This window comes from Lagopus leucura, unplaced genomic scaffold, assembly GCF_019238085.1.
Source record: "Lagopus leucura isolate 7727_CA_CO unplaced genomic scaffold, USGS_WTPT01 Super-Scaffold_100022, whole genome shotgun sequence".
Taxonomy (NCBI): domain Eukaryota; kingdom Metazoa; phylum Chordata; class Aves; order Galliformes; family Phasianidae; genus Lagopus; species Lagopus leucura.
Genome location: NW_024962275.1, coordinates 1,784,909 through 1,810,888, shown reverse-complemented (window position 1 = coordinate 1,810,888; position 25,980 = coordinate 1,784,909). Strand labels below are relative to the sequence as shown.

Below are 25,980 nucleotides of genomic sequence, written 5' to 3'. Positions count from 1 at the left end.
TCTGCCAGCTCTGAGCTGCAAAACATAGCCTGCCTTAAGCCTGATTTTGTTACCTTTCAGATTTATATATCATGTGTAAGCAAATAACTGAATTCAAAGATTTGTGCTCACTGCCTCCATGTTCACTTTTATGGCACATGGAAGGATGCTAAGCAGCCACCCTGCTTTATGCCTGACCTCCCTTCTTCTTGGGCAAACCTTGAAGATGAGAGCAACTTTTGTGGCCACACTTCAAAGACCAGAGGAAAGTGAATGTTCTTATAGAACCTGCTTTGTCTATGTATTTTATTACAAAGATACTCTTTCCACTTGAGAATTATACAGAGAGGAAACAAAAAGACTTCTTAATAACTTAAAGTGCAATACTGTGTGAATATGTAAGATGTAATTGCTACAGCATGTTCTCATATATGAGAATGCTTGCAAAGTTCCAGTTTATGGAAACACTCCTGGCAGGTCGCATTGCTTAGTGCCTTTTCAAACCTCCTCTATTTCCACGCTAGAATATTTAGAGAGAAAAAAAAAGAACACACGTCAGTAACAAAGCAATTAGATAAGCTACATCTCAAAACATTACCATTCAAGTCTAATTGGACACAATGGTCTCCATTTGCAGTTTGATAACACAAAAACAGAGTGAGGTTCACATCGGTGCTAAAGGCACTGCAGCGTGCCAATTACTGCAAAAATATACTGCATTTTTGGACCAATTAATTCCACGGTGTTGGAAACAAACCCTTTTACAACTCTGCAATTCATAACAATTCTCAGCCATTGCATTTTTTAAATGATCAGGACCTGTTATCAGCTCGCTTGTTTAGGGCTTTTTAAGCCAATGCTGCTGTCCCTCCACATGGGGTCATTTCAAGGGATTCAAAATAAGACTGAATGCACTCTTCATGTGGAAGTTAAAATGCAATCTTTACGTTTGAGATATGTTTAAGTACAGAAGATGAGCAGATGAACACAGGTTCTCACAGAACTGTACTACTGAAAAATGGCTCGCTATTTTGTTGCAGTGTTGAAGGTTGAAAGAAGGTAATCATAAATTACCCTTCCATCAAACACGGGGTTACTCTGTATTGCTTGTGAGAATGCCAGTAATTTTCCACAAGTCTTTTATTTTATTAGCAAAGGATTGCAAAACACGAGAGATGAAAATAACACCAAAGAACAGCATGGAGAAAAACCTTTTCAAATCAATTCTAACACTGCAAATGTTCAGAACAGCAAGTTATGAATCAAGCCACGATGCTGCACGGAAATGCAGCAGCTCTAAGCTTTCAGGAAGGGAGAAAGTAGACGATAAAAGGATCACTAATGTCAGTCAGATTGGCAATAAGTAAAGAACTCTTTGCAAACCCCAGTAACCACGAGGGATATTTAGTGAAGATTGTAGAATCAAGCCTGAAGTCTTTCAAAGACAAAAACTGAAGATCTTCTGCAATATTTGTTTATGACAGTAATACACAGACCGACCTGATGTGCTACCAAACCCAACCTTGCCTGCAGTGGTTTGATAAAGAGAACCATTTAAGTGAATCATTGACTTCTTTCTGTATCTATGCTACAGGTAGCTATTTTTGAAGATAGATTAATGTGCTCATTTGTATTTAAGCCACGCATTTTTAGTCAATTAAAACCCTTCAGATTCCATAGGAAACACAAACTTAAAAAGTTTTACGTTCTGTGAGAAGATTTTCAAAAGAAAATTGATAGGATCACTTCTACAATACATTCACGTTATTTACCACTGCTCTGGACTCAATACTATGCTTTCTGCTGCTCTAACAGCACTTCTGTGGAGCTTTCCCTTAAGTGGCTCTTAAAACCAACATAAAACTTTCAGTGAGTCAAGCACTGCCAGATCCTTCGCGTTGTTTCATGGAGGAACACTTCATATTTCAGCTCATGGAGTTTCCAAGAGGGCCTGTCTTAATCAATGGGAAAAAGGTTAAGAGCTCTTAACAGTGAAGCAGATAAATACCTAAATTGCAAGAAGGGAGAGCAAAGATCAAGGCACCTATAGCATTTGCTTCACAAAACCAAACAGGGTAGTTGAGGGCAGTTCTTCCTGAGCAGGATGGGAAACAGCAGCAGAAATAACAACCACCCAATTGACAGAAAAACAAAGTTAACGTTCCACTAATCTGAACTGAAGTAACACTGGCAGGCATCACATTTAAAAGTCATCCCCACATGTCTAACTCCTCAGAAGCCACGCGGCCTAACGTAATGGACAAGAATTGATAGTGAAGTTGGCAGATTGCCTGATGAAGGAATAAAACAAAAAACCCTCTAGGAAAGAGAAAGGGTTTAATTCGATGTATTTCCAAAGGGCTTTGGGAGAATGATGCTGAATATGAATGCTCGGTCATTTTGACTGATGGAGAAAAGAATTGTGCCAGCCTCTAAAATGAGCCAGAGTAGAAAGATCAATCTCAAAAAAAGCCATTCATATGAGCTTATAGACTCTCGGGCAGGAATAAGGCTCGAAATGAAGAGGTGGTGCTTGAGAAGCATTTGAATAGCTGAAAACCTGACCAGACTTCCAAGCAATAACAAAAGAACACAGGAATCAAGCTAAAGCTGCAGGAGTCAGCTAAAAAAGTCAATCAGCAAATGGAAACCAAAATATTGGTATTAACCGAGCTACGTTTATTACGTGCTTATTTTATAAATACTAATTTCACCCCATATAATTCCACAGTCACTGACAGCCCCACGGAACGCATCAGTGCAGAAGCACAGCGTTGGCTCACAGAAGCACACACCAGGGCACTTTGCAGCAAAGCTGAAGCAGGGTCGTTCTCTGCTGATCAGCAAAGCTGCCGCACCACTGTCACCCTGCTCCGCCTCTCCATGCTTATGCCCCGAGTTCCAGCCTTAATCCACCCCATCCCATAACCATAACCTCAGAGTATGCAGTGAGATAAACACAGTCATCAATAGCAGGAATGACTCTCGTCATCAAGTCTGGGATAATCATGCTGGAGATATGTGAAAATATGCTATGCAAAGATAATGTGTGCAGCAGGAGAGGTTATGAAACTGAGCAGGAAAGTATCTGGGAAATAAAAGAAATACAGCAATCCAGAAATAAAGCCATACTGCCTTTTTGCCCAACCCCTTCTTTACAGATTCCATATTGTCCAACTGGAAACTGGTAGCTTTTCCCAATACCAGAGGAAGAAACTGTTTAAAGTGAGAAAGATGCATCATCACTCATACAGTAGAAAAAATAAATCATCTTTTTTTTGTTTGTGTGTGCAAGAATAAAACAACAATATATTAAGTTCTACCAAATCTCGATGAGAATTTCTTCCTAAATACATAATGCTTAGAGGGGGGCGAAAAAATAATCAAGCTGACATACATTTGTATCTCCAGGGTGCGTCCTGAACAGAGTGACATCAGCTGGTGCCTGCATGCTGAGCCTGCAAAAACATTTGAGAGAGACCACGCTGGGGCTCTTACTGCTCTGAAAATCAGTGAATTGCATTTGACGTTTGCTGGAGCCTTGGAATCCAGAAGAGAATCGTACCCAACACAGTGCAAAAAGAAGAAAACAATCTGATCACAAATAAGTTGCAAGGCTGAGTGCAAATTAAAAAACAAATAACAGTATGTATAGAGAAGAAGCACTCAAGAAAAAATAAACTACTGATGAAACAGTACAGTAAGCTATAAAGCAAAAGCTCTTCTTGTGGACACGACAAATTGATTATTTTTTATAACCACCATATGTTAAATTACATTTAGTTTCCAAAGTGCTTCAATTCTTTATTCTGTCAGCAGCAATTCCACTGCTGAATAAAAGTCCCTGTGTTGCTCAGGGGGCTGCACCTCCTTTGTCTCAAACATGTAAACAAAGCAGATTTTACTCCACGATCCACTCATATCTTGTGATGATAAACACAGCATAATACTATGGCTTCCTTGTCAAAGGAGTAAAATGCTTGTTTTCTGCCTTCAGATATATAAAAAAGGCATGGAAATCCAAGAGATCATACTGGGACACAGAAGAAACAACAGCAACACAAATATAAAGAATTTTCTTATTATCTCTTATCCAGATTAATTAGCATTAATAAACCAGGACACAAACACTCTCAACAGGACAGGGAAGCAGCTCAGCAGCACTGATGGAGAGCAGAAGTAAACTTCTAAAGGCTTTTAGAGCAGAGCAGCTCCATGTGACACACAGCTTCCAATGACACCACCAGACAGACTGACAGGCAGCTGAGAACACACAGTATTTGTACACGAGGCTGAGACTCCTTTTTGCTCCTGGCATTTAATGCAATTTTAACAAGAATAAATTGCTAACAATTAAGTGAATATTGAAATGAACATCTTTCACTACTATACAAATTCAAACTTAGGCAAAAAAAGTTTGCAATGTGTTTTAAAATAGATTTTCTGTTGGAGGCACAATATAAGCAGTGATTTGCATCAGCGATCATCTTAATTAAACAGCTGTTTACATAAAGTAAGACTGATTTACTTCAAATGCTGCTTGGTGTCAACAGACCGTTCATTTAACTGTGGAAGTTTCCTTTAGGCTCAAATCACTTCTCCCTCCTCCAGCAGGCTGCACACAGCTCCTCCACTGCAGACTGCCTGCAGCAAATTCACTACTGCTATACTTTATACAAGTTGTTGGGGTTTGGGTTTTCTTTGCAGAAACATTTTGGAGCACAGTGCAGCCTCCTACACTGCATCCCTGTGTGACGAGGTGAGTGCAGGCAGCCCTTCTGACCACACTGGCTGCTGCAGAGGGGATAAAAGCACATGTTGGGATCACTTCCCAGGCACTGTGAAGGGACACATGCCACCCTGCTCCACATGACACATACCCAACTACATCCTGCTCCTTCTCTTCCTCTTGGGCTTTGATTTGCTCCCTCCTGATGATACAATGACCAGCTGGCACCAAAGCTCTCCCCTGAATCATAAACTCAAGGCAAAAGAGCAAACATTACTGACAAAGCTTAAGCTGTAAAAAACACCACTATAATTGGTGACAGATGTTCAAACCAGAAATCAACTGTTCTGACCATCACCAGCCTCTATTTATTTACTTCAATACATTAATAGGACAAATTTTGCTTTCCCTGCTGCCAACCACAATAAGACTAGAAGCACTACAATGACACAAAATACTATCCAGCTTTCTACATCCACTCAATCATCTTTGCCTGGAAAACCTACATGGATGGCATTTCTCTGTAGCTACTTGTAGAAACGTTTGGAGAAGGAATGGAGGAGCACAATTTAGAACTAGCTGAAAGGTGCTGGAAAGAGTGAAAGAAAAAAGCAAAAGCACTGCAAAACCTTCACTGGTGAAGACGAGGCAGAAGCAAGTGGGGCTCAGTCCCCATCTCAAACGCTTTTACTTGGGCATAAATCTTCAAGGTGATGAGAATGGGATCATCCTTTACTTGAAGCTTACAGTAAGATCGTGCCTTTCTTAATAGGTTCCATGAGCAAGCCCCTGTTCAACAAGTTGCAAGCTGTCACACATGTCCTGTGTACCCATACAAGAAGTTACAGGAATACCACCCTGTGCACTAACAAACAAGACTGCCTTACAGTGCAGGTATGCAGATATTCACCAACAGATTATCCTGAAAAAAGCAGCATCACTGATGAATTCTTTCTGGGAAGAGCCCATGGTTTGTCTCATGGCTGACTAATCCTGTTCTACATTATTTAGCAGTCAAAACATATCAAAGAAGAATTCTCTGTTGAATAAGCTTCCCAGACACATGCCAGCATTCCCCAGCAATTCCTTTTTGTAATCATCACTTGCCTTTCTTCCATATCTAATGTGTAATTAAATGAACACCCAACATTACATCAGTGTAAAAGAAAACAAAACAACCAGTTGCATAATTACAGGCTAAAAAGAGATCTTGAGTGCCACACACTGAAGTAACCTTAAGGGTGAAGGTTCAGCACAGCTAACACAGGACAGGCACAAGACATCCTCGATGCCAAACCCACGACCTGAGTGCAGCACTGCCTCTGCAAGAAGCTTCATCTTTTAGCAGTATTGCTGCAATACAGAACTTGTAAATACTGTCATGTCTAATTCAGGGGACTATTTGGCACGGATTAGAGAGACATTCCTCGACAATTATTTTGATTATTTCTTTCCACACGAGGACAACAAATGTGCCCTTGAAATCACAGAACATGAATAACATCTTTACGCTTGCCGCTAAATGACACGAAAACACTTACTGAGTATCTTTTCTCTTTTTTTTGTGGGGGTCCACCAGACGAAGAGTATCTCTGATAACAGCTACTTTCACTTCTTCATCAACAGGACTTGGGACATTTTCAAACACCCCAGGAGAGAGCTTTAATTCAGAAAGGGATGGAATTATTCAGCGTAGAACTGAGGATTATTGATTCTACATCTTCTCAACTCCATGTGTGTCACGTATGTTTTAAATACACAATGATAGATTACAAAATACTTCTTTAAGAATAAGCAAATATCTTAGTATTTTCAGTATGATGTTACAACAATTGTAGGAAATTTCTCTAGTAACCCAAAATTTAAAGAGAGATTGTTGCCAATATTACCATTTATATTATACATACAAACGTGAAAAAAATTCAGCAATGCTCTAAACACAGTTAAGAAAACTGCAGGGGATGATGAATAAATGTATTTATGACAAAGACGATGGAGAGCTTTCACAATTCCAGTAAGTCATATTCCAAAGGTATAAGATTAGTAATGATTTCAAAGCAGAAAATTACAGAGAGCCTCCGAGTTTTCATATGAGCAGACAGCCTTCATATCTCAAACAAGGAAAAAGACCAAAAAACTAATCCTAGACAATTTCATTCCCATATCACTGTCATGTTGAGAGGTCTTACCTCTTGCTCGTGCTCTATTCTCATGCTGGGGTTTGCATTTACTTCCAGCAACATGGGCTTCAAGTTTTTCATCAGGAGAATGTCAAACCCTAAAATCTGTGCATAACAAACAGCGTGTTACTTTCCTCCTATTTAAGGTGTTCTTCTAGAGAATGCAGTGGTCATTCAAAGGTCAACATTCAGGTGGAAGAAACACGTGAGGGACAGAAGAGAAATAACTGAGAAACAAACAATACTGCTGAATCATTACTGCAGCCATTTGACTTCGATCCTAATATCTACTTTCATACTACACCCAGCTCTAAACACTGCATCCACCAACACAGAATTGCAGCATTTATCGCAAGTAGGTCTCATCAGGCAACAGCAAAGCTTCATGCTGCATCATCCAGAAGCTAGGAACTGGAAAAAATATTGCTGCTAATGATTGATATCCCATACAGTAACATAGGCCAGCTGATATTTCTGAGGTAAAATTTGGGTAAGAACTTAAGCTGTGAACTCATACAACGCATTGTTCAGGCTGCATCTGCCATTCCTCCTTCCACCACATCGAACAAGTGATAAGCAACAAAACAAAGGGCACGTCCAGAAAGTTAATCCATGCATACAAATAATTGCATTCTTGTCAGAAATTCCGACCTACCTGGAAGCAAGTTGGCCCAGGCTTTCCTGCTGGGATGTCAGACTGATAGTAAACTTTCAGTTCTGGTGTCAGTGCAATAATTGTTTTAATCACCAGTGAAATTATATCTGACCAAACCTTTTTGACATCAGCTCCTCTGGAAGACAGTCTGCACAGAATGCTTGAGAAAGTCCTCTTGCTGCCAGTGTTGACATTGTCAGAATGGATGAAATTCCCACTATGGATATTTAGTGAGTAGTTAGTTAAGTGCATAAAAACCTGGTGCAAATTTTTTAGAGTGGGTTCTTGATAGGGCTCTGTACAAAATCTAGAAAGTCCATCTTTGGCTATATAAATCTCTAAAGGTTCTAAGGATTTCAGTAAGACGTAGAGACGAATATCAAACTTCAGCTTGTCCACAAGCAGCGGTTTGCAGATGTACTCCTGGACCACTGCCGGGCGGCTCTGCAGGCTGCCGGCCAGCCTGACGTCGCTGGGGTCCTTAATGAGGTAGATTCCATCCCCCTGGCACCCGCCATCAGGTTTGACAATAAAAGTGGGCTTCCAGGACGGATCGCTCTCTTTCATCATTCGAACCTAGGATGAAAATAATTAAACTGAAGGATGCTCATAAGGGGAGAAAAGGAGCTGGTGCTATGAAAGGCAGAAAATTACATGCGTCAACAAAAAAGAAAGTAGCACAATCTCATCACAATAGCAGTAAACACCATATTAAAAATATAGAAGATAAACAGTAGTGACAAGCACAAAACTAAACAAATAGACATGAGTAGAATGTTACTAGCACAGATACAAGGACATTTTCTTGAATAAGCCACTGTATAAACAAGTCCAGAAACAACTTCTCAACCTTATGCACCAATTTATGGAATGAAATGCCATGTAACTCACCAGGTCATTTGACTAGCTGTTCACGTGTATGAAACTGTAAAGTTAAAATTCTGTGCTGCATTTTGAAATTATGGACAAAGAAAGGCAGCTTGCTTACTGAGATATACATGCAGGGAGAAAAAAAGGAAGCAGGAATTTCACACAGGTAATTTCTTTTTCTACCACTGAATATTTTTCATAGTTGGATACCCAATGTTAGTAAATCTGGAGCATATTGAGCCATATACAGACATTCAGCAAATATCAAGAGTTTACTAAATAAAACATACAGCTTACACCTGAGCTGCCACCCACCATCACTCTCCAAAAGGAGGATTTTTCTGGATTGCAGCAGAATTCCCACTAGGCCTGACATGCAACTATTAGCCTTCCTTCAGTGGAAGAGAAAGAAAACCTTATCACAAACTCAACAACTCTTACCAATGGCTTTGATTTGTACTAAGAAAATCTGTTTTAAATCACAGCAGTGCAGATGCTTTCCTTAGATGTACACACTGTGACATCAGGAAAGAGGAAAGCTGGGGGACAAAGTGACAAATCAAAATCTTTGGATGAATGTGCACAGCACTCCACATCTCAAGCCAGAGCAGATGTTCACTGCACTCAGGCATCCCCCATTCCTGTGCTGGTACAGCACCAAACACTGCACTCTAGTGTATGAGCCCGCAAACAGCCAACACCAGCATCCACACTGGGGTAATGCACTTTGAAAGGCAAGAATGCATAGAAAAGTCAACAGTCAGAACACGTTTAACCATTCAACATCCTTCACAGAAATTGCTTCTGCTCTGCAGACTTCCTGAAAATGGTATCAAACACTCCTTATGCTAACAAGTTCTCTGAACAGAAGCACTCCAGAAGCAGGGGATGCTCAGCTGCACACAGCCCAGCCCCAACCACCCCAACAACTGAGCACTGGTTTAACAACGAATGCAGGAAAAGGTGGGTGGCAGGAAGAAAACTGTGATTCTCGAGCAGAACCCTGCAGTGCCTGCTTCAGGCAAGTGACCCATGCTAGAGAATCCTGCTACTAAAAGCCTTCCTACTAACCACAGTGGAAATACAAGATTGATTATTTCAACCAGGACTTCTGTCATGGACAAGCATCGCACCAACAGAACAAAGATCCTCCTTCAATCAGGTCACTCCAAGGGACAAAGCACCACACTGGAGATTGGGCTTACATAACTGCTTGTGGATAAACAAGCCCAAGTAGATCTGCGACCTTAACGTGCAAAGAAGGAAAGCAGGGTTTATCTCCTGGCCTTTTTACCAGTAAGGAATAATCTTCCCATTACGTGATGCTACACCGCATACCGAAGGATTCTTTCTAGCTCTCACTTTGCTAAAGTTAGCATGCCAGAAGGGTTTGTGGCTAACCTTACACCTCCACAACTACACGTGCTCTTCTGTGATTCAAGCTGTACAAACAAAGAGCCAATCATGATCTACTAGGGCAGAAATGACACAGAACCTCTGTGAAGGGAGCAGGGCCATCTGCCTGCTGCTCTCCTTGCCCTTCATGCCTCAGGCTATTTCTGCTCCGCAGCAGCAGCATTTCTTCAGAAAAAGAATAGTGCTTTCTGGGGACTGTTGTTAAAGATGGCAGGGCAACCTGCTTTTGAAATTCTGCATTTTAGCAATCGTTGGCTGCTGTCTGAGGTCAGAGCAAGATGTGCATTTACTACAGAGGGAGGCCAGGACACTGTAAAGTCTAAATGCCACGTGCTCCCTACACAATAGCTTCAAAAAAACAAAAGACAGCACATTCCCTGTTCTGTCATCTTGTTTGATGAAGAGAACAACGCATTTTTTCTGGCCAGCAAAGGCAGCAGGAGAATCACATAAGAAATTTGCTACAGGAAAGACACCTTGCATTTCAATCCAGACTAACAGAGATGTAATATACTTCCATTTGGGGTTTGTGTTCTTTTTAAATTAAAAGCCTTGTGATATGTAATGCACTCATGTTTCCATAAAGCACCACAAGGATACACAAAGGACAGAGTAACCCCACCGATTCAGTAAGAAACCATTCTAAAGAAAGAAAGAAAAAAAGGACATGATTATTTGCAGGAAAGGTCTTAATCAAAGCCAGACGAGTTAATTTAATATGATGCTTTCTTGTAATATGAAAGAAGATCAATATCTCATGCTCAACTCTTTCAATTTAAGGGCAAAGGAAATCATTTTCTGAGGTACAGGAGAGGCCCCCTGCAGCTCCAGGCTTCAGCACACACTGTGCACACACTCCCTCCAGCTGTTTGCCTTCCAGGCAGCTATACAGCTGTGCCTCCAGATCTGTGTCAGAAGTGTTCCAGATAGTACTGATGCTTTCTAGGCCATCAAGACATGCCAGAGAGAATATGGGTGGGAATAAGAATCCGGACTCAGTCCATTTGTCAGCAGACTGACTGGCTTGAACAATACAAGATGGGTTTCTTGATATTCAAGAATATTTCAAGTTCTCCCTCAGCTATGCTCTTTAGAAGCGACATGTGGAGGCAGCTTGGTCAGACTGAGAAAAATCAGTCATGTAATAAAATCCACTCACATGAAACATTTCTGTGTATTTAGCTGTCTTTAAAAACATGCTAGCCATTCACAGTCATCAGCAAGAGGACAGCGAGGTGTCCAGTGGTGTGAAAACTGGATTCAGTTGTGGATTTTCCTTTCCTGAGAAGAACGCTGGCTGGATGAAATAGTGCTGTACAGAAATGCATATGATGAGCTATAAGATTTGACAGCACAAAGAATAGGCTATTCATGTCTATAACTAAGAGGTACCCAACAGCTGAAAACCTGATTAAGCCACCAAAAATACCCAGTGCTGGAAATTAGACTGTCCAAATTAGACTCTTATTAAAAATTAATCACACTAGGCCTATTCATCATCTTCGTAGACCACAGAAAGAAGGCAACACGAGAGTAATCACAGTCCTAGTTTGAATCCCAAGCTAGTTACTTTTCTGAAATTGGAATTTCCTATTAAAAATGAATTCTAATCGCATAGATTCCAATAGATTCTTCTGTGAGAGGGAAGGGATGATTACCACAGCTCCCAGGAGATGTGTTTATCTGTAAATCATCTTCCATTATGTGGACATATTAATAGAGAATATTTTAGAAGGCATAAGTAAATACTTAAAACAGCCAAATAAATATTTGCTAACTAAAACCAACTTTTAATCCCACGTTACAAATGCGACTGCCATCTCAGTTTAACCCAAATGACAATGGGGAGCTACATTTTGCTGGCACTTCCCCATACCTGCAGCTCATCCACAGCAAAGTTAAGAGCACAGCTCTGTCAGTGATTACTGCCTTCCAAAGCACAAAGGATAAACACGAGGCTGGCTGTGGTGCTTCCAGCAGGAAGGAGGCACAAGAGACAGTGGAAAAATGGAAGAGTTGACAGTGCTTTCTGCTGGTACTACTTCTTGTTTTACAGGACTTCCATTACAAACTCGTGTTAAGCTAAACAAACTCTTACAACATAAAACATAGTGTTTGATAACAAGAACTACACTTCTCTCAAACACAGATGGAAAAACATATGCAAAGGAAACTCCTAGGAGCGTGGTGCTGGACATCTGTTATTCTTGGAACAAAAACCAAATTGTTTCCACTCCGGCAACTGTTGGAGCAGAGCAGCATTTACCCGCAGTGCCACCTGCTGACAGCGCCACCGTCAGCCGGCAGCGACACCGCTGACACAGAACGACCCCCACAAGGACCCTCATAAAACCAAGTGCCCCGTTTTGAAAGTTCACTTCCGAGTTCCTTTTGCTACCTACCTGCCATAGCTAAACGGATCATTTGCACTCCTTTTACTCCTTCTGAAGCAATAAAGCTTGATGTACTGTTGGGATTTTGTTCCCTTTTTCCCTTACTTGTGGTGCCATAGCAGTGCCCAGCACTCTTGAAGAGTCAATACATAAGGTATTTAACCAAAGAAACAGCTTGATGAGATTTAAAGAAGCAATTATTCAGGAAGAAATTCACATACTTCACAGCACTACAAACCTCTGCACTGAAGAATTCCAATCAGGCAGGACAGACAAGAAACTCTCCAGTGATAATGGGCCCATTGAGATACCACACTGCACACACTGCTGGGCTGGAACTTCCTCAGGCCTTTTACACTCAGTAAAACATAGAGGCATCACGTTTAATTTTCAGACAACACTTCCATTATTGCAGAGAAGCATCGTTGTTTTTAAATCTGTCCTAGAACACGAAGAATTAAAAGCAGTGCATCCTGCCTATATCCAACCTCAAGGAAATAAGAAAAATGCCATCCTTTGCACCTGGAGAGTGATTTTAAGTAATTTGGTCAGCATGAAAAACTGAAGAATTGCACTGTGACGACACACAAGTTACATTGCTCTGAGTCAGAGCAGCTCACCTCAGCCACAAAGAGGGGAAACTCCTCGGGCAGAATCCAGGAGCGAGGATAGAAGTTATATTCGACAGGAAACAAATCCTGCATCGTTCTCACTGCCCGGCTCAGCGTAACCTTACGTACCATCTCCGTCATGCCTGCAAAAACAGACAGAACTTAAACACCATGAGGGATCCGCACCAAAGCCTCACCCCAAAAAGTCATACCACGATTCACTCTATTGGCAGGCACTAAAGCCACTGCTTTAGTAAAGCCAGAACAACTTTTAGAATTTGAATTTGACAAAAGTACTTGTCGTGCTCCCCAGATGTATTACACAACGTATGTATTGTCCTAGGACATAAGAAGAAAATCAATCAGTTATCCAAAACTTGGAGCAATAGATGGAAAGCTGTAGTCCACTAGCAGCTACTGTCTTCGTCGCAATCCAAAATGACTGCCCTGTCCTGCAAACATTCCAGGAGAGGGAACGCTCACATTCATCTATGTAACCGTGTCAGAAAGAACAGATTGGTTTGGGAGCAGAACTTGCAAAGCCTGCTTTCCTGCAGCTTCCAATCTCATGCTTGGATCACACCACATCCAGATGAGCACGAGCTCTGCTCTAAGCTCCCAAATCAGAAGCATTTGGGGTTATTCTTGGGAGTAATCATCAAACTTCACAACCAGGTTCAGGATGCAGCTCCTTTCTCAGTAAGAGCAACAGCTGTGGGTTTTCTTCACAAGAATTCTTCTTTAAGAAAAGAAATTTAGTAAATCCTGGCATCCAGATACAGCAACATTCCTGGGGACCATTTCCAGTTCTGAGGGACAGTGTGCTCTACTCAGCTACCACATAGAAGCCAGATTGCAGCAGGGGTAACACTCATGTAACACTGAGATTTAAGTCACCAGAAAACAATAACATCTTCTATTTGAATGTGAAATACCAGGAGACATGAAAAAGTTGGGTAAATAGAGCATGAAGTTCAATGTCTGTGGTTCCTTACTCTCTCAGCATACTAACAGCAGCAATAAATCTGAAGTAAAGGGCTTAGATAAGTCAATACCTAAGCTTTTAGTCCTTATTTAGAGAGATCTCAACAGGGATTAAAAGAGAAAAAAAGGAGCTTAATAAAAGTGGAATAGTCATAATAAGCTGAGAGCTGGCATGAACTCTTCAATATTAAAAAGACATTTGATGAGCTCTGCTTTCAGCTTCTTTCTCAGCTGGGCATATGAAACAAAACAGATTATTTCCAATTTGGAAAAAAAAAAAGATGCAGCACTGTTCAAAGCATTAGGTAACGTACAATTGCTGCACACCTATTTCACCTCAATAATAACCTAACACAGTTTCCCCCATAAATTCATACGCAAGGTTTCCTTTTCATCAAAACCTCTCTTTGTCCAAAACAAATTTCAGCCCACAAACTGTTCAAGATCCACATTCTGATATCCACACCCCACCCAAACATGATTCACCTACCAAAAATAATTTGGTAAAAGTCCGACCAGCCGGTAGGCAGATGAGTCCCACAAGGAACAGCACACAAAGTCAATGCAGTCCTGTTTCTAACAGCACTTGTTCCACGCAGAACCAGAAATGACGTACCTGGAAACTTGTTGACTTGACCTGAGAATATGTAATTATCATGAAACGACACTCCATGCCAGTAGATATCACACGGCAGGCGCCTGCCAAAGGGAAACTGGAAAACAGATGAGAGAAGTTCTGAAGCAAATTGGCAACACTTCTTCATGTCTGTTTCTCTCAGCGCTCACATTAAGCACAAACCGCCCAAGAACAGCACAAAGGAACACATGCTCTGCATTTCGGTTGCAAAACAGAATATTTCATCAGATCAAGACGCTGAAGTTGAGGATGTTCACCAGGAAAGGTTTGTAAAACCTTACAAACAGCTGTAGCACAAGCTCTGAGAAATCTAGAGCTTGCTATCAAGCACAGTTAAGGCTCGACTTGTTTGCAATGTAAAACGCTGTTATAGAGAATAAAGTTAATTAGAAATTCTTACTTCTAGAATGTGAAGGCACAGCAATAGCAAGCAGCTACCACTGGGAAGTAAGCAAAGTCTGATAATGCTCTTGCTTGGGTTTCTTTTTTCCTTTCCAGTTTCAGGAGTTAATAGCAGCCATCAAAAGAAAAGAACTAGAGGTCTCAGAGTATTTGTCCTTATTGGCATTAATAAACCAACTTCTGTTCTCAGATAAAGCACGATGTGATGCAAAGAACCACGGGCTCAATTTTGTTGTCCATACACCGAGTCCAAGCTCAGTAAGCCCAGCCTCGCTCCCTGTTCAGGGCACAGGAGCACTGGTCAGCAGCGCTGCTGTAAGTTCATACAAGGAACAGTTGCCATGAACTCTGCAAGCAAGCAGGCTTGCCTTGGTGCCCCAGCTGCAGTACACGTAAAATGGATTCCGGAGTCAAGATGTTTAAACAAAGTAACAACACATTTGTACGTTTCCTTTTATGTGTGTATATTCCTTTCTGGTAGCAATAGTAATAAAATAAAAAGCAAGCTCACAATTCAACAAACCATTTGTAGAGCTTTCAACTATTCAGAACCAAAGCAATGATTTCAACTTCGTTAAGGATTACTTACAGCCGAGGGCTCCTCCCTGCCACAATGGCTGCTAAAAGCAGCAGCCCCCAAAGCAGGGCAGTGCCTGGGCAGCGCAGGGTTCCCTCAGCTCCCACAGAGATGCTGCACTTCTGACCGCGGCGCTTTCAGGACACGGAAGCTTCTGAGTGAATTACTTCCCCTGTTTGCCACTGTAATTAAAACTAAAGTTTTTACCAGTGAACGCCTTTGAAAAAAAATTGAGCTGGCTTAGCAGCACATTTCCTATTTCTGTCACACAACTATTTCCTTACTCCTAGGGATGAAATAGCCCATAGAGCAGACACAGAGCGTTCTTTGCTGCTTTCATTACTATTCAGCCCACAAAAACTGTTTTTGTAGAAGAGAAAATTAATTCCGTTCGGCTCTGAAAGACAATCAGTGGCCTTAACCTCTCCTCAGGTGCACCCAGAATACAGATGCAGCACGAGGTCTCACTCAGCCCTTCCGGCTAAAACCTGCACTATTTATTTATTTATTGAATGCAATTGAAACGAAAGGAACAGAATTTGCATTTATATAACACCTTTCATCTGCCGAGGATATCAAAGCACTTTACAAACACTGCACAGAAATCGTTCTGCAGCAGATGAAGGGAGCACGTGGCTGGGCGGCAGTCGTTCAGCCCAGGATCACTGATTCAGATAGCACAGCAGCTTCACCGCTTCTGACAAATCAAGATTATTTGGATTTATCCAACGCTGGGATCTAATTCATCTCCTGAATAGGCTGGGACGGATTCTTCATCGTCTGCACTATACGTTTGCATAAGAATAGCATTTGGAAAGGAACCCACCAGTCAGGTCAGTTGACCCACTCAAGCAGCGCTTAGCAGATGAAATTAATTGCATCTGGGTAAATTGGGTCTTCCTGCAGCAGTGTGAAGACATGGGGTGCCCGTGGCTGCAATCTGCTCCTGCAGCCCCCCCTGCCACGCTGCCTGCTGCTCTCCAGCCCCACAGAGCCCTTCTGAGGTCTCCTTTATCCAAAGGCAGAGGGCATTTGTCAGGGAGGGCCAACAGGAGCCCACAAAGCAAACGGAACCATTCTCACAACTTTGACACAATCCATCGTCAATCACAGCCGAGCTGCCTGGCAGCTCATTTCTACCTTTAGATTGGAAGCCAATAATTTAAATTGCCCCACGGGTCACATCACTTTGTTCCATCACATTTAATGACAAGTTAGATGATTCGTCTCCTCGTCAGCCTCCCCGAGCTCCACATTTCCAAGTATTTCTCCACCTCCATGCAGCCCAACAGCAAGGCAAACGAAATGCCGTGACACCAACGCTGGAGGCATCCACTTCTGTTCTCCTGGTAATTTAAAGCTACTCAAAAAATAATTTATTGAGTGAAAAATACAACTCGGGATGCCCGTTAGTTCATTGGGCACATTGCATCCGTTTGAAGAACACAACGCCCTGCCTCAGACAGTGCCACCAGCACTGCCAGCACCAGCATCCCCAGCACACACAGAGCATGCTGGAAGGTCCCCGTGTGCTGCAGGATGGGGCTGTCCCAGCCAACAGTTCAGCTTCCTCAGGATTCCCCTGGCTGGAAAGCAGTTTTGTTTGGGGCTGTTGTTTCAATGCTCTCACTGCTTCTGACAGAGCATTTCCAGACACCTTCACCTCTTCCTCACACATCAGTGTCACAGAATAAACTCTTCACCTGTACCAGCTGTATTTACAGTGCTCCTCTCTCTCCTTTTTTTCCTCTGTAGTTCTGTTTGTTTGTTTGTTTTCCCTCTTTGGGCTAATGGTGGTATTTGTGTTAATTGAGTAACATGCCCTACTAACACTGGACAATGCCATAAGCACAGGGAGCACCTTGCAGTAACAGCCTGTAACTGAACCAAAGCTCCTCTGGCAAATCAAGGCACCTATAGAAAGGTGTCAGAACATACAACTTACATTCAAGAAAGCTCCCAAAAGCTTTATGACACAGCATGACATTATCCAGCAGACAAAAGTTATCACTATGAAGGAGCCCACCTCAAAGAGCCCGGTAAAACATCTCCTGCCCAAGACAATACTTAAGACAACAGGCCTAACAGCAAACAGAGAGAAGAGAAACAAAACAAAAGCAGCAATGGGAGAAACAGTGACAGGAGTGGTGTGAGAGAAGGACCATGTACACCAAGGCACAGCCCAACGTGATCAGCTGGGGAAGTGTGACAGAAGGGAACAGAGTGAAGGACCAGCCCCTAGGACATCAGCACTGCAATAGATGCAGTAATACTTGCCCCTTTGTTTCACATTAGTTTTATTGGTCATACAAGAAACGGTGCATGTGTTCCCTCTACTGATTCTGCTGTAACAGTGAAATTATTTCCCAGGCTCTCTGCCTGTAAGTGATATTGAGTATTACATTGCTCCATTTCTAAACGTTTAGAAGGAAAGAATTCAAAATATTATGCAACTTGACTCAAAGAGTTTTCCTTGGATTTCTCTTCCACAATGCAAACAGCACCAGTTACAAGACATCACTAACATGTGGATTCATTACTCCACATCCTGGGGCAGGAGGGTCTGAAAGATCATCTGATTTGTACATTGATTCGAGAAAATACTTTCTTGACAAAAAGTAATACCATCTACATACACACTGATTGCTTTTCTATAAGCAGATGAACATTTTACAGGTGTATATCTCAGTGATCTGTTTGGGGGGATGAGTTATTGGCCGCTTCAATGGTGCAGTCAATGGCACACAGCAGAGAAAGTAGCAAATAAAGAACTAAGACTAAGAATGGACCAGAAGAGAAGCAGCAGATTAAGTGGAAAATGCTGACAGAGCTATCGGATGGAGGAGAAAGGATACTGAGGAAGACAGCAAACATAAAAAGATTAAGTGATGCCAAAACTGCTGTTGTGGGATGCAGAGTGGGAAGGAGAATGCTGGTAATGCAGTTTAGAAAGGAAAAATAAGAATATAAGAAACAAAGTCAGCTTGGAGGGCAGTAAATCACGCACGAAAAATGCAGGAAGCAACATACTGAGTACAGTAAAACCTCAAGAAATGAGAAAGACAAAGTTAACTGCTAAACATAGCTCATTACCAACCAAAGCTGCAATTTGACTTAAATCAATGCCTAAAAACACCCACTGGAACGGTGCTGATAAAACTTGGCCAAGAGCACAAAAACCACAACAGGGGGACGCCCCGCTCCGCCACCACTGGGCAGGATGCAGCAGAGCTGCTGGCAGATGCATCACGGGCCAACTTCCAGTTGCAGGAGCAGGAGGTGAAGCTTTTGTAGCTTTTAACTCTGACCGTTGAGGTGACACAGAATGCAGTGCCTGCCCCACAGCGCACAGACTAATTGCGAAAAGCACCGGGTGCACAGAACCACCTCGTATGGCTGAAGGAGGAGCCGGGACAAGGCAGGGATCCCGAGGGCAGCGCAGCACGGCGCACAGACGGCAGCACAGCGTCCCAGCCTGGATTCCAGCCCTGCTCCGTGCCCTCGGCCTTCCCCTCCCAAACGCACTCCGCTGCTCTGACAAGTTCCTAGAGATGCCCCCAGATGCAGCCTCAGTTCCTACAGAACTATTTTTAAAGTCTCTGTGGAAAAAATCTCTGCACTTCAAGAACAGCCCAACGGCAGCAGTAACACAGCAGAAACTCAGCATTTAATGACGCGTGGTTTGCTGCAGCTCCGCGCTTCCAGGGCAGCGCTACGGCAGGCGCCGAGCCGCAGGAAGGACACGCAGTGCCGTGCCATGTTCATCTGCTTCAGGATCACAGGACGCACCGCGGAGCGGAACAAAACAGAAGAGAGGCGGAGCGGAGGGCGGCCGCAGTCCGCCCGGCCCCGAGCGAAGCCCCCGGCAGCCGCCGCCGCGCCAGGCCCCGCGGAGCCGCGCTCACCTCCCTCCAACGCAGCTGCCGCAGGCTGATCTTCAGCGCCTCCAGTGAGGTCTTGGCCTTGGAGCTATCCACGGTGACCCGGGGCCGCCGTCCCACCCGGGCCCCCCGCTCCTCCGGCCCGCGCCGCCCCCCACCCCGGGCCGCCCGCCCGGCCGGGCCGCGACCGCGGCTCCGTTCCACCGCCGCCGCCTCTTCTCTCGCCTTCCGGGCGGGCTCGCCGTCCCGCGGACGTTCGGCGGGGAGCGCCGGGGACCCCGGGGGTTCCTCCGCCTCCCGGGCCGGGGCGCAGCTCGGCGGCGGGGCCCCGGCCGGCTCCATCCCGCGCCGCCTCGGCCCGGGCCCGCCCCCCGCGCGTCTCCATGGCGGCGCCGCGGCCCGTTGGGCGGGTCTCCGCTGCCTCCGCCCCCACCGGAAATGACGTCACGCGGCCGTCGCGGCCATCTTGGAAGCGGGCAGGGGTCGGCCGCCCCTTCCGGCAGCCATTTCGGAAAGGCGTGGGGCGGGGCGGGGCGGGGCGGGGCGGGGCGGGGCGGGGCAGCGCCGCCATCTTGGAATGGGCGGTGCGCAAGGGCCGTGCCTGGCGGCGCTGCTTCCGTCGTGCGCTGCATTGTGTTCCTGATCGCGCGCCGGGGCAGGAGCCCAACCGCTGCCGTCAGCGGCGGAGCGGAACGCGCGGGCGCGCAGTCCGGCCACTGAAGCGCAGCGGGGCGGTCCGGCCCCGGGCTGCCGGTGTCCCGGGGCGGGCGGGCAGCAGGCGGCGCTGCGGGCGGCGATTCAGTGCCGGGCCCGTTGTTCACCTGCGGTAGGGCTGAAAAGGAAAACCGAGGAAATAGTTAATATGGGCCCAGGCATCGCGGGGCTTTGCGGCATGGGACGTCCCAAATAAACCGGGGAACGGAGTGGTCTGCTGGAGCTCATCACGCTGCCCTGCTGGTTATGAGACCATGGGAAAATAGAACGTGGAAAAAGGAACGGAACCGATGGAATGTTTTGTGGTTAAGCACGAGATGAACTCGCTGCTGTTGGGAAGGCTTGTTGTTAAATCTGCCTGCATTTTAGCCAATTAATTGTTAGTGGGAAAAAAGTACTGTGTTAGAATATAAAAGCAATGCTTAGGGCAATAAAGGCGCAGCTTTTTTCTCACAAGGCCGTTTTTCTCACAAGAACCTTCTGCCGTTTGCAACAATTGGCTCCCAAACAGGAGCTGACAGGCAGACTGGTTTGAAGAAGGCTGAAAGAAGCCTAACGGAGGGTGCTGAAAGAAGCACGTGGCTGCAAGAAGCCTAATCATCCCCACTGCTCTGATTGCATCTTGCTGGACAAAGATAAGCAGTTGTGCACCACAAGGAATAAAATGAACTCGGAACAGGAAAACATCCTCCTTACTTTTCAATGTATCCTAAAATGACGGGGGAAGGCAGCGTCCTCTGCTGACCTGCAACTGATGGACCACTAGGAACGATTCCTCAGTTACAAATCGGACAGTTTAGGATCCAGAAACTTGGGATGGGATCAGGGCGAAACTGTGGGACACGTCAGCTAAAGGTGATAAGGAGGCACCAGTGTTGCTTGAAACGTGGAGAAGAATTTTTGAAGCTTTAAAAAGTCATGCGGGTTCATTGTCGGCTACCCCCAGTCCACCAAGGATGAAGGAGCTGCAGGCTCCTCCTTGGACTCACCCGCTGTGCCATCAGCTCCTTTGTTGCCATCACCATGGAGGGTCCTCACCACCTCCTCTCCCGAGGGTCCCAATGATCCTTTTGATCCTGGCCCTATAGGTTCTGAAGAAGAGCCAGATCTGTTTTCCCCGGATCCGCACGACATGTGGGCGCTTATTCAGAGGGAAGCTAGGAAAGCTGGAGACACAGATACACATGCTGAGGGCCTCCGCTGTTACTGTGGCCCTGGACCAAGAACCACAATGGGAAGCTTTGTCATGGAATGTTCTGTGAGATTTACGGCGTACAGTCACTGACCACGGCATCGGCGCCCCGTATACTGTGGGTTTGATTCAGTCTATATGCGATAGCTCTGTTCTCACACCACGTGATTTCAAAATGATGTGTCGCCTTATCATGACTGATATGCAATGCTCTGTGTGGGAAGCTGAGTAGAGGGGGCTGGCACAGATTCAGGCAACTGAGAACCTGAAGCTACCGCAGGGAAATCCACTTTGGGCTGTAGATGTGAATGCTTCGATGGGCGAGGGAGATTTCTCCAGCCCAGTGCAGCAGGCGCAAATACCTGCAGAAGGGCTACAGCAAGTAAAGCATTTAGCAACGTGTGCTCTCCAGGCTGGGCCAGAGGCTGGAAAGCAAAGATAGTCTTTTGTGAGCACTAAGCAACAGCCCCAAGAACCATATGTGACATTTCTGGATAGGCTTAAGAACTCGTTGGAAAAACAGGTCGATAATGAACAGGCGAGAGCTCTTGTATTCCAACGGGTAGCGATTGAAAATGCAAATGCTGACTGCCAAAAAGTGTTGCGTACCCTACAGAACCCCATTACTGAAGATATGATTAATGCATGTATGAATATTGGTACACACCAACATCAGATTACGCTAGCAGCCCAGGCTTTTGCCGTTGTATCCCTTAATCAGCAGCATCTGTGTTATGGCTGTAAACAATATGGGCACATTTGTAAAATGGGAGAGAGCAAAAGGCAACGGCACAGCAACTGTGCCCCAGGTGTTGAAAGAGCAATCATGGGGCTCAAGATTGCCGGACAAAATTCGATAAGGAGGGGCAACCCCTTATTGCAGCAGGAAACTCCTGACGGAGCCGAGAGGGCACGCGATGACAACAAATGCCTCTCAGGTGGCTGCAGCAGTGCTGTACGCCCAAACAAGCAGAAGTGCCGAGGTGGACTTGGCCACCTCCTCAGACACGACCCTGAATGACACCCCTGCTGCCTTGGCCCCCACTGGAGTCTGTGCACCTGTGGGGAATGGCATGGCAGCAACTACTGATCGGCTGGTCTTCTGTTACTCAGACGGGGCTTTTTATTTTGCCTGTGTTATTGATGCAGACTATACTGGGGAAATTAAGATAATTTGCAGGCACTTTGGTTATAATACTTTAATACTTTATAATTCTCCTGTCAAAGAAAAAGCACAAGTTATGGTCAAAAAAATGAGCACTAACGAATGGGAAGGCCCTGCTCGTTGATAACTTGGAGTTGAGGTTATGCTGCTCTGAGGTGGATACCAGCACGATGGGTCTGGCCAGCCATCTCATCATCTGCTGTAACATGACCGTTGCGCTCTCATCAGCAGTTTGGTTCCAGGCTCAACCAAAAACAGAATCTATGGGTTACTCTTGCTAACAAAACAGGATAAGATACGCTTTGTGTGTCAGCCACGTCACCAGGGAACCTGTTCTCAACATTCCTCAAGTGAAAAAAGAAGTTGCTCACTGAGAACCACCCATCCATTTCTAACAGTTACAGTTCCTCACCATTATTGATGGGTATCTTCTGTCAGTTGTACTTGCACAAATCAATGGCAGTGTTTTATAAAATGAAATGAAGAGAACATGTCTAATAAACAGGTTTCCTCTGAAAAATGCCTGTGTTATTATTATTGTGCTTCTCAGACTGGGTTAAAATTTGTTTACATCAACCCATGCTTCCCATGTTGATGTTAGACCACTGCAGATCTGTGACTGACCCACATATGCAAACAAAACATTTGTAGCATAGTTGGGGAGGGGAGATTTGCATGACAGAACATGATGAAAATATGCATAATTGTAGATGACATTTTTCATTCCCAAATCCCTCTACACAGAACTTTGGAACTAGCCATGCATGAAAGAGGCTTGCAGTTCTAACGGGCAGATTTCCTGGCTGTGCGACAAAGCTGAACCATCAAGACATGAAGCTTCTGTTTCTTGTTGAGCAGCACAAATCTGCTATAATCGTCTCACCAAGCAGAGGCTGTGCTTGCAGAGGACACCTGTGACACTGACTGAGCAGACCGAACGACGACACTGGGCAGCCTTTCCACGTGGCACTTTGGAGCTCATATTGTGTGTCAGCTCCAGAGCCTCACTGGAATATTTTGCTTGTGACTTTTTGGTTTTCTTCAGGCCCCTGATACGACACAGGGTGGCACCACACAATGTCGGTCACCAGCACGTTTCCCAACTTGGCTCCATATTTATCACACAGCGCCATTTTTAGGACACGGTGGTGCCTCCAGGCTTCACTGGTTAAACACAGAATCGACTGTATCACTGGTGATCACAAATGACAGAGAATCATAGAATCACCAAGGTTGGAAAAGACCTCCAAGAATCACCCAACATAAAGCAAACCAGAGGCACTGCAGGTCAAAATACACTCCTGAAATATCTTTTCCTACCAATTCCTCCACCTTTATTTTAATACTTCACTTACATAGAAAAGTTCAGCAGATATTTTGGTTGGTGACCTCCGTTTGAGCTAAACAGAAGCTCAAGATCGATTCATTTAAATGAAGGTTGGACACTTACATTGTTGGGAACAGATTTCTTTGCCTCCCTTTGCTTCCAGATTTTTTTTTATTTTATTTTTTTTGCTAGGTGAGACTCCTGCTTCTGAAAACAACAGGGGAAAAGCTGACACGTAACACTGCGAGCTTGCAGTGTCTTGCTAAGACTTTTCATGGCCATGCAGAACACCCAATCTGCCATCCCCCTTAAGTCTGTATCTTAACTTTTGATAACTGTGTTTTTAAATAGCAGGAGAAGCCAACAAATTCTGCTGTTGGCAGTACTGCTTAATTTTGCTTCTTTGAGTAAAGCAACAGGCAGGGAACGTGTCTGAAATTTTAGAAATCCAAAAGCAAAACACATTTTTTTACTTCCACTAGCAGAGCGTGTTGTTCCCATCGTATTCTTCCTCTCCTACCCCCACACCAGCTCATCCTGCTCTGTAGGAGGAGAGAACAGAAGCTGCTTGTTAGTATGATGTGAGAAACAACTCCCAAACCCTAAATGATTGTTATATATAACAAAGATGAAATCCAAAGTCATTGAAATTAGTGAAAGCTCTTATTGCTTTAATGCAAGCTCCAAACGATTCACCCGCATTCACCCTTCTGTACCATAAAGCCATCAGTAAGTCAGTTAAGTCTCTCTGGTCTTAATTTTTCTCTGCAGTAGCTGCTGATCCTCCATTACTTTGTGTGGCCACACTGCTTCGTTCTGTCACTTAACATAAGCAGCACTTTTCTGTATTCGGGCAAATATTTATCTGCTAACAATCAGCAAGTGAATTCGGCTGCTAAATCTAAATCACGAGGCTGTCCAGTGCCACATAAAGTCTGCAGGTATGAAAATGCACCGGAGACATGGCTCTAAAAATCGCACCAGCACAAGCAGTAATGATGCTAATGAAATGGCACGGCAAACTCAGATCTGCTGTGATAGTACGCATGCAGAAATCTCTCAGATCTTACAAGTGTGACACGGAGGTGATTTCCCACGAAGGAAGTTTTATCTGCTGTTGCTGGGTGACTGTCTGGTTGTTCTTGCTACGTCATTTCTTATTTATCATTTGAAATCTTTGCAGCTCTGCAGTGCAGAAGTAAGTGCTTGAAAAGGTTTGCAGAAGGGAGGAAAATTCTCTGGCATCACAAACAGGCCTCCAGCAAAAACACCCGCGGCCTGATTTACACCACATTCAAGTTACACTGGAGATGCAGTGAATCCATGCAGCGTGTCAATGCAAAGACTGAAACGTGCAAGTGTACGAGAGGAAGAGAAGGAGAGAAGCCTTGGTAGCTTGTGCCTGCAGAACAAAGCTGATAGAAACCTGTTCCCTGTAAGAACACTGGAAGCTATGAGCCAGGCTCTCTCTGGTGCTTAACTCCCACTGCACTCAGGGAAACAGGACTTTGTATGAGCGCTTGGAACATCAAGGCAGTAATGAGCTCAGTGCTCCATCCCATGCAAACACCCACCATGAAGTTTGGCTAACTCTTCACATCAAGAAAGGGTAATGCCAGCAGGGGTTTGTTTATACAACATCTGTGATCAGATACTGTATAATGGTTTAATTCCATGTCTTTGCCAGTTTTATTATCCAGAAGAATGGACATGGAGCGTTTCTTACCTACAGTGGAGTCAGAGAAATTTCTTTTCCCAACAAAATAAAGTAGAAAACTATTAGCTTCTTAAGCTGAGCAGCTTTTGAACTCTACTCTCAGACACAGATCCAAACCATTAGCCTTGGAAGAGCTAAACCCTATGAAAAGTTCATGGAAGTTAATGAACACGGAATATTAAACACCTCCATTCAGTTGTGATATCTGGCACTGCAAGCTTTATTAAATCACAACTGCTTTATTTTTCGCAGGATTCCTGTGAGATGTTTCTGTCCCCTGACTGAAGGATTTCATAACATGCAGGATGCTGAAATTAAAGGACCATTCTTCTAATCTCATCCTATCTATCAGATAAAAGACTTGAGTATCCCAAGCGAGGACCGCACGCTCCCACGGCATGGGAATGCTCCTGTGGCAACTGGAGGGCAGTGAGGAGCAGCTTTCAGCAGCTCAGCACCGGACGGGTTCATGCATGCCTCAGTTAAAATGCAATATTGCAGAATCCATGCAGACACTCGCTGTCATTAGGCTTCTTTCCCTTACTGGTTGT

At 44.4% G+C, this 25,980-nt stretch overlaps 1 protein-coding gene across 10 annotated transcripts in view; it reads right to left on the bottom strand.

Annotated features, from left to right (window-relative positions):
* The window catches only part of TTLL11 (tubulin tyrosine ligase like 11), an 83,653-nt gene that overhangs the window by 32,351 nt on the left and 25,322 nt on the right, over positions 1-25,980 (bottom strand). For 6 of the 10 annotated variants that reach the window (XM_042878624.1, XM_042878627.1, XM_042878625.1 and 3 more), the window contains exons 1-6: positions 19,339-19,656; positions 14,434-14,530; positions 12,843-12,976; positions 7,544-8,119; positions 6,898-6,993; positions 6,250-6,368 (exon numbers count right to left, since the gene is read on the bottom strand). In XM_042878624.1, coding sequence (XP_042734558.1) covers positions 6,250-6,368; positions 6,898-6,993; positions 7,544-8,119; positions 12,843-12,976; positions 14,434-14,530; positions 19,339-19,656 — 1,340 coding nt within the window. Of the gene's footprint in view, positions 1-6,249; positions 6,369-6,897; positions 6,994-7,543; positions 8,120-12,842; positions 12,977-14,307; positions 14,405-14,433; positions 14,531-15,445; positions 15,770-19,338; positions 19,657-25,980 lie in introns of those variants that run through there. The other 4 variants (XM_042878634.1, XM_042878631.1, XM_042878632.1 and 1 more) reach the window with 3 other exon arrangements.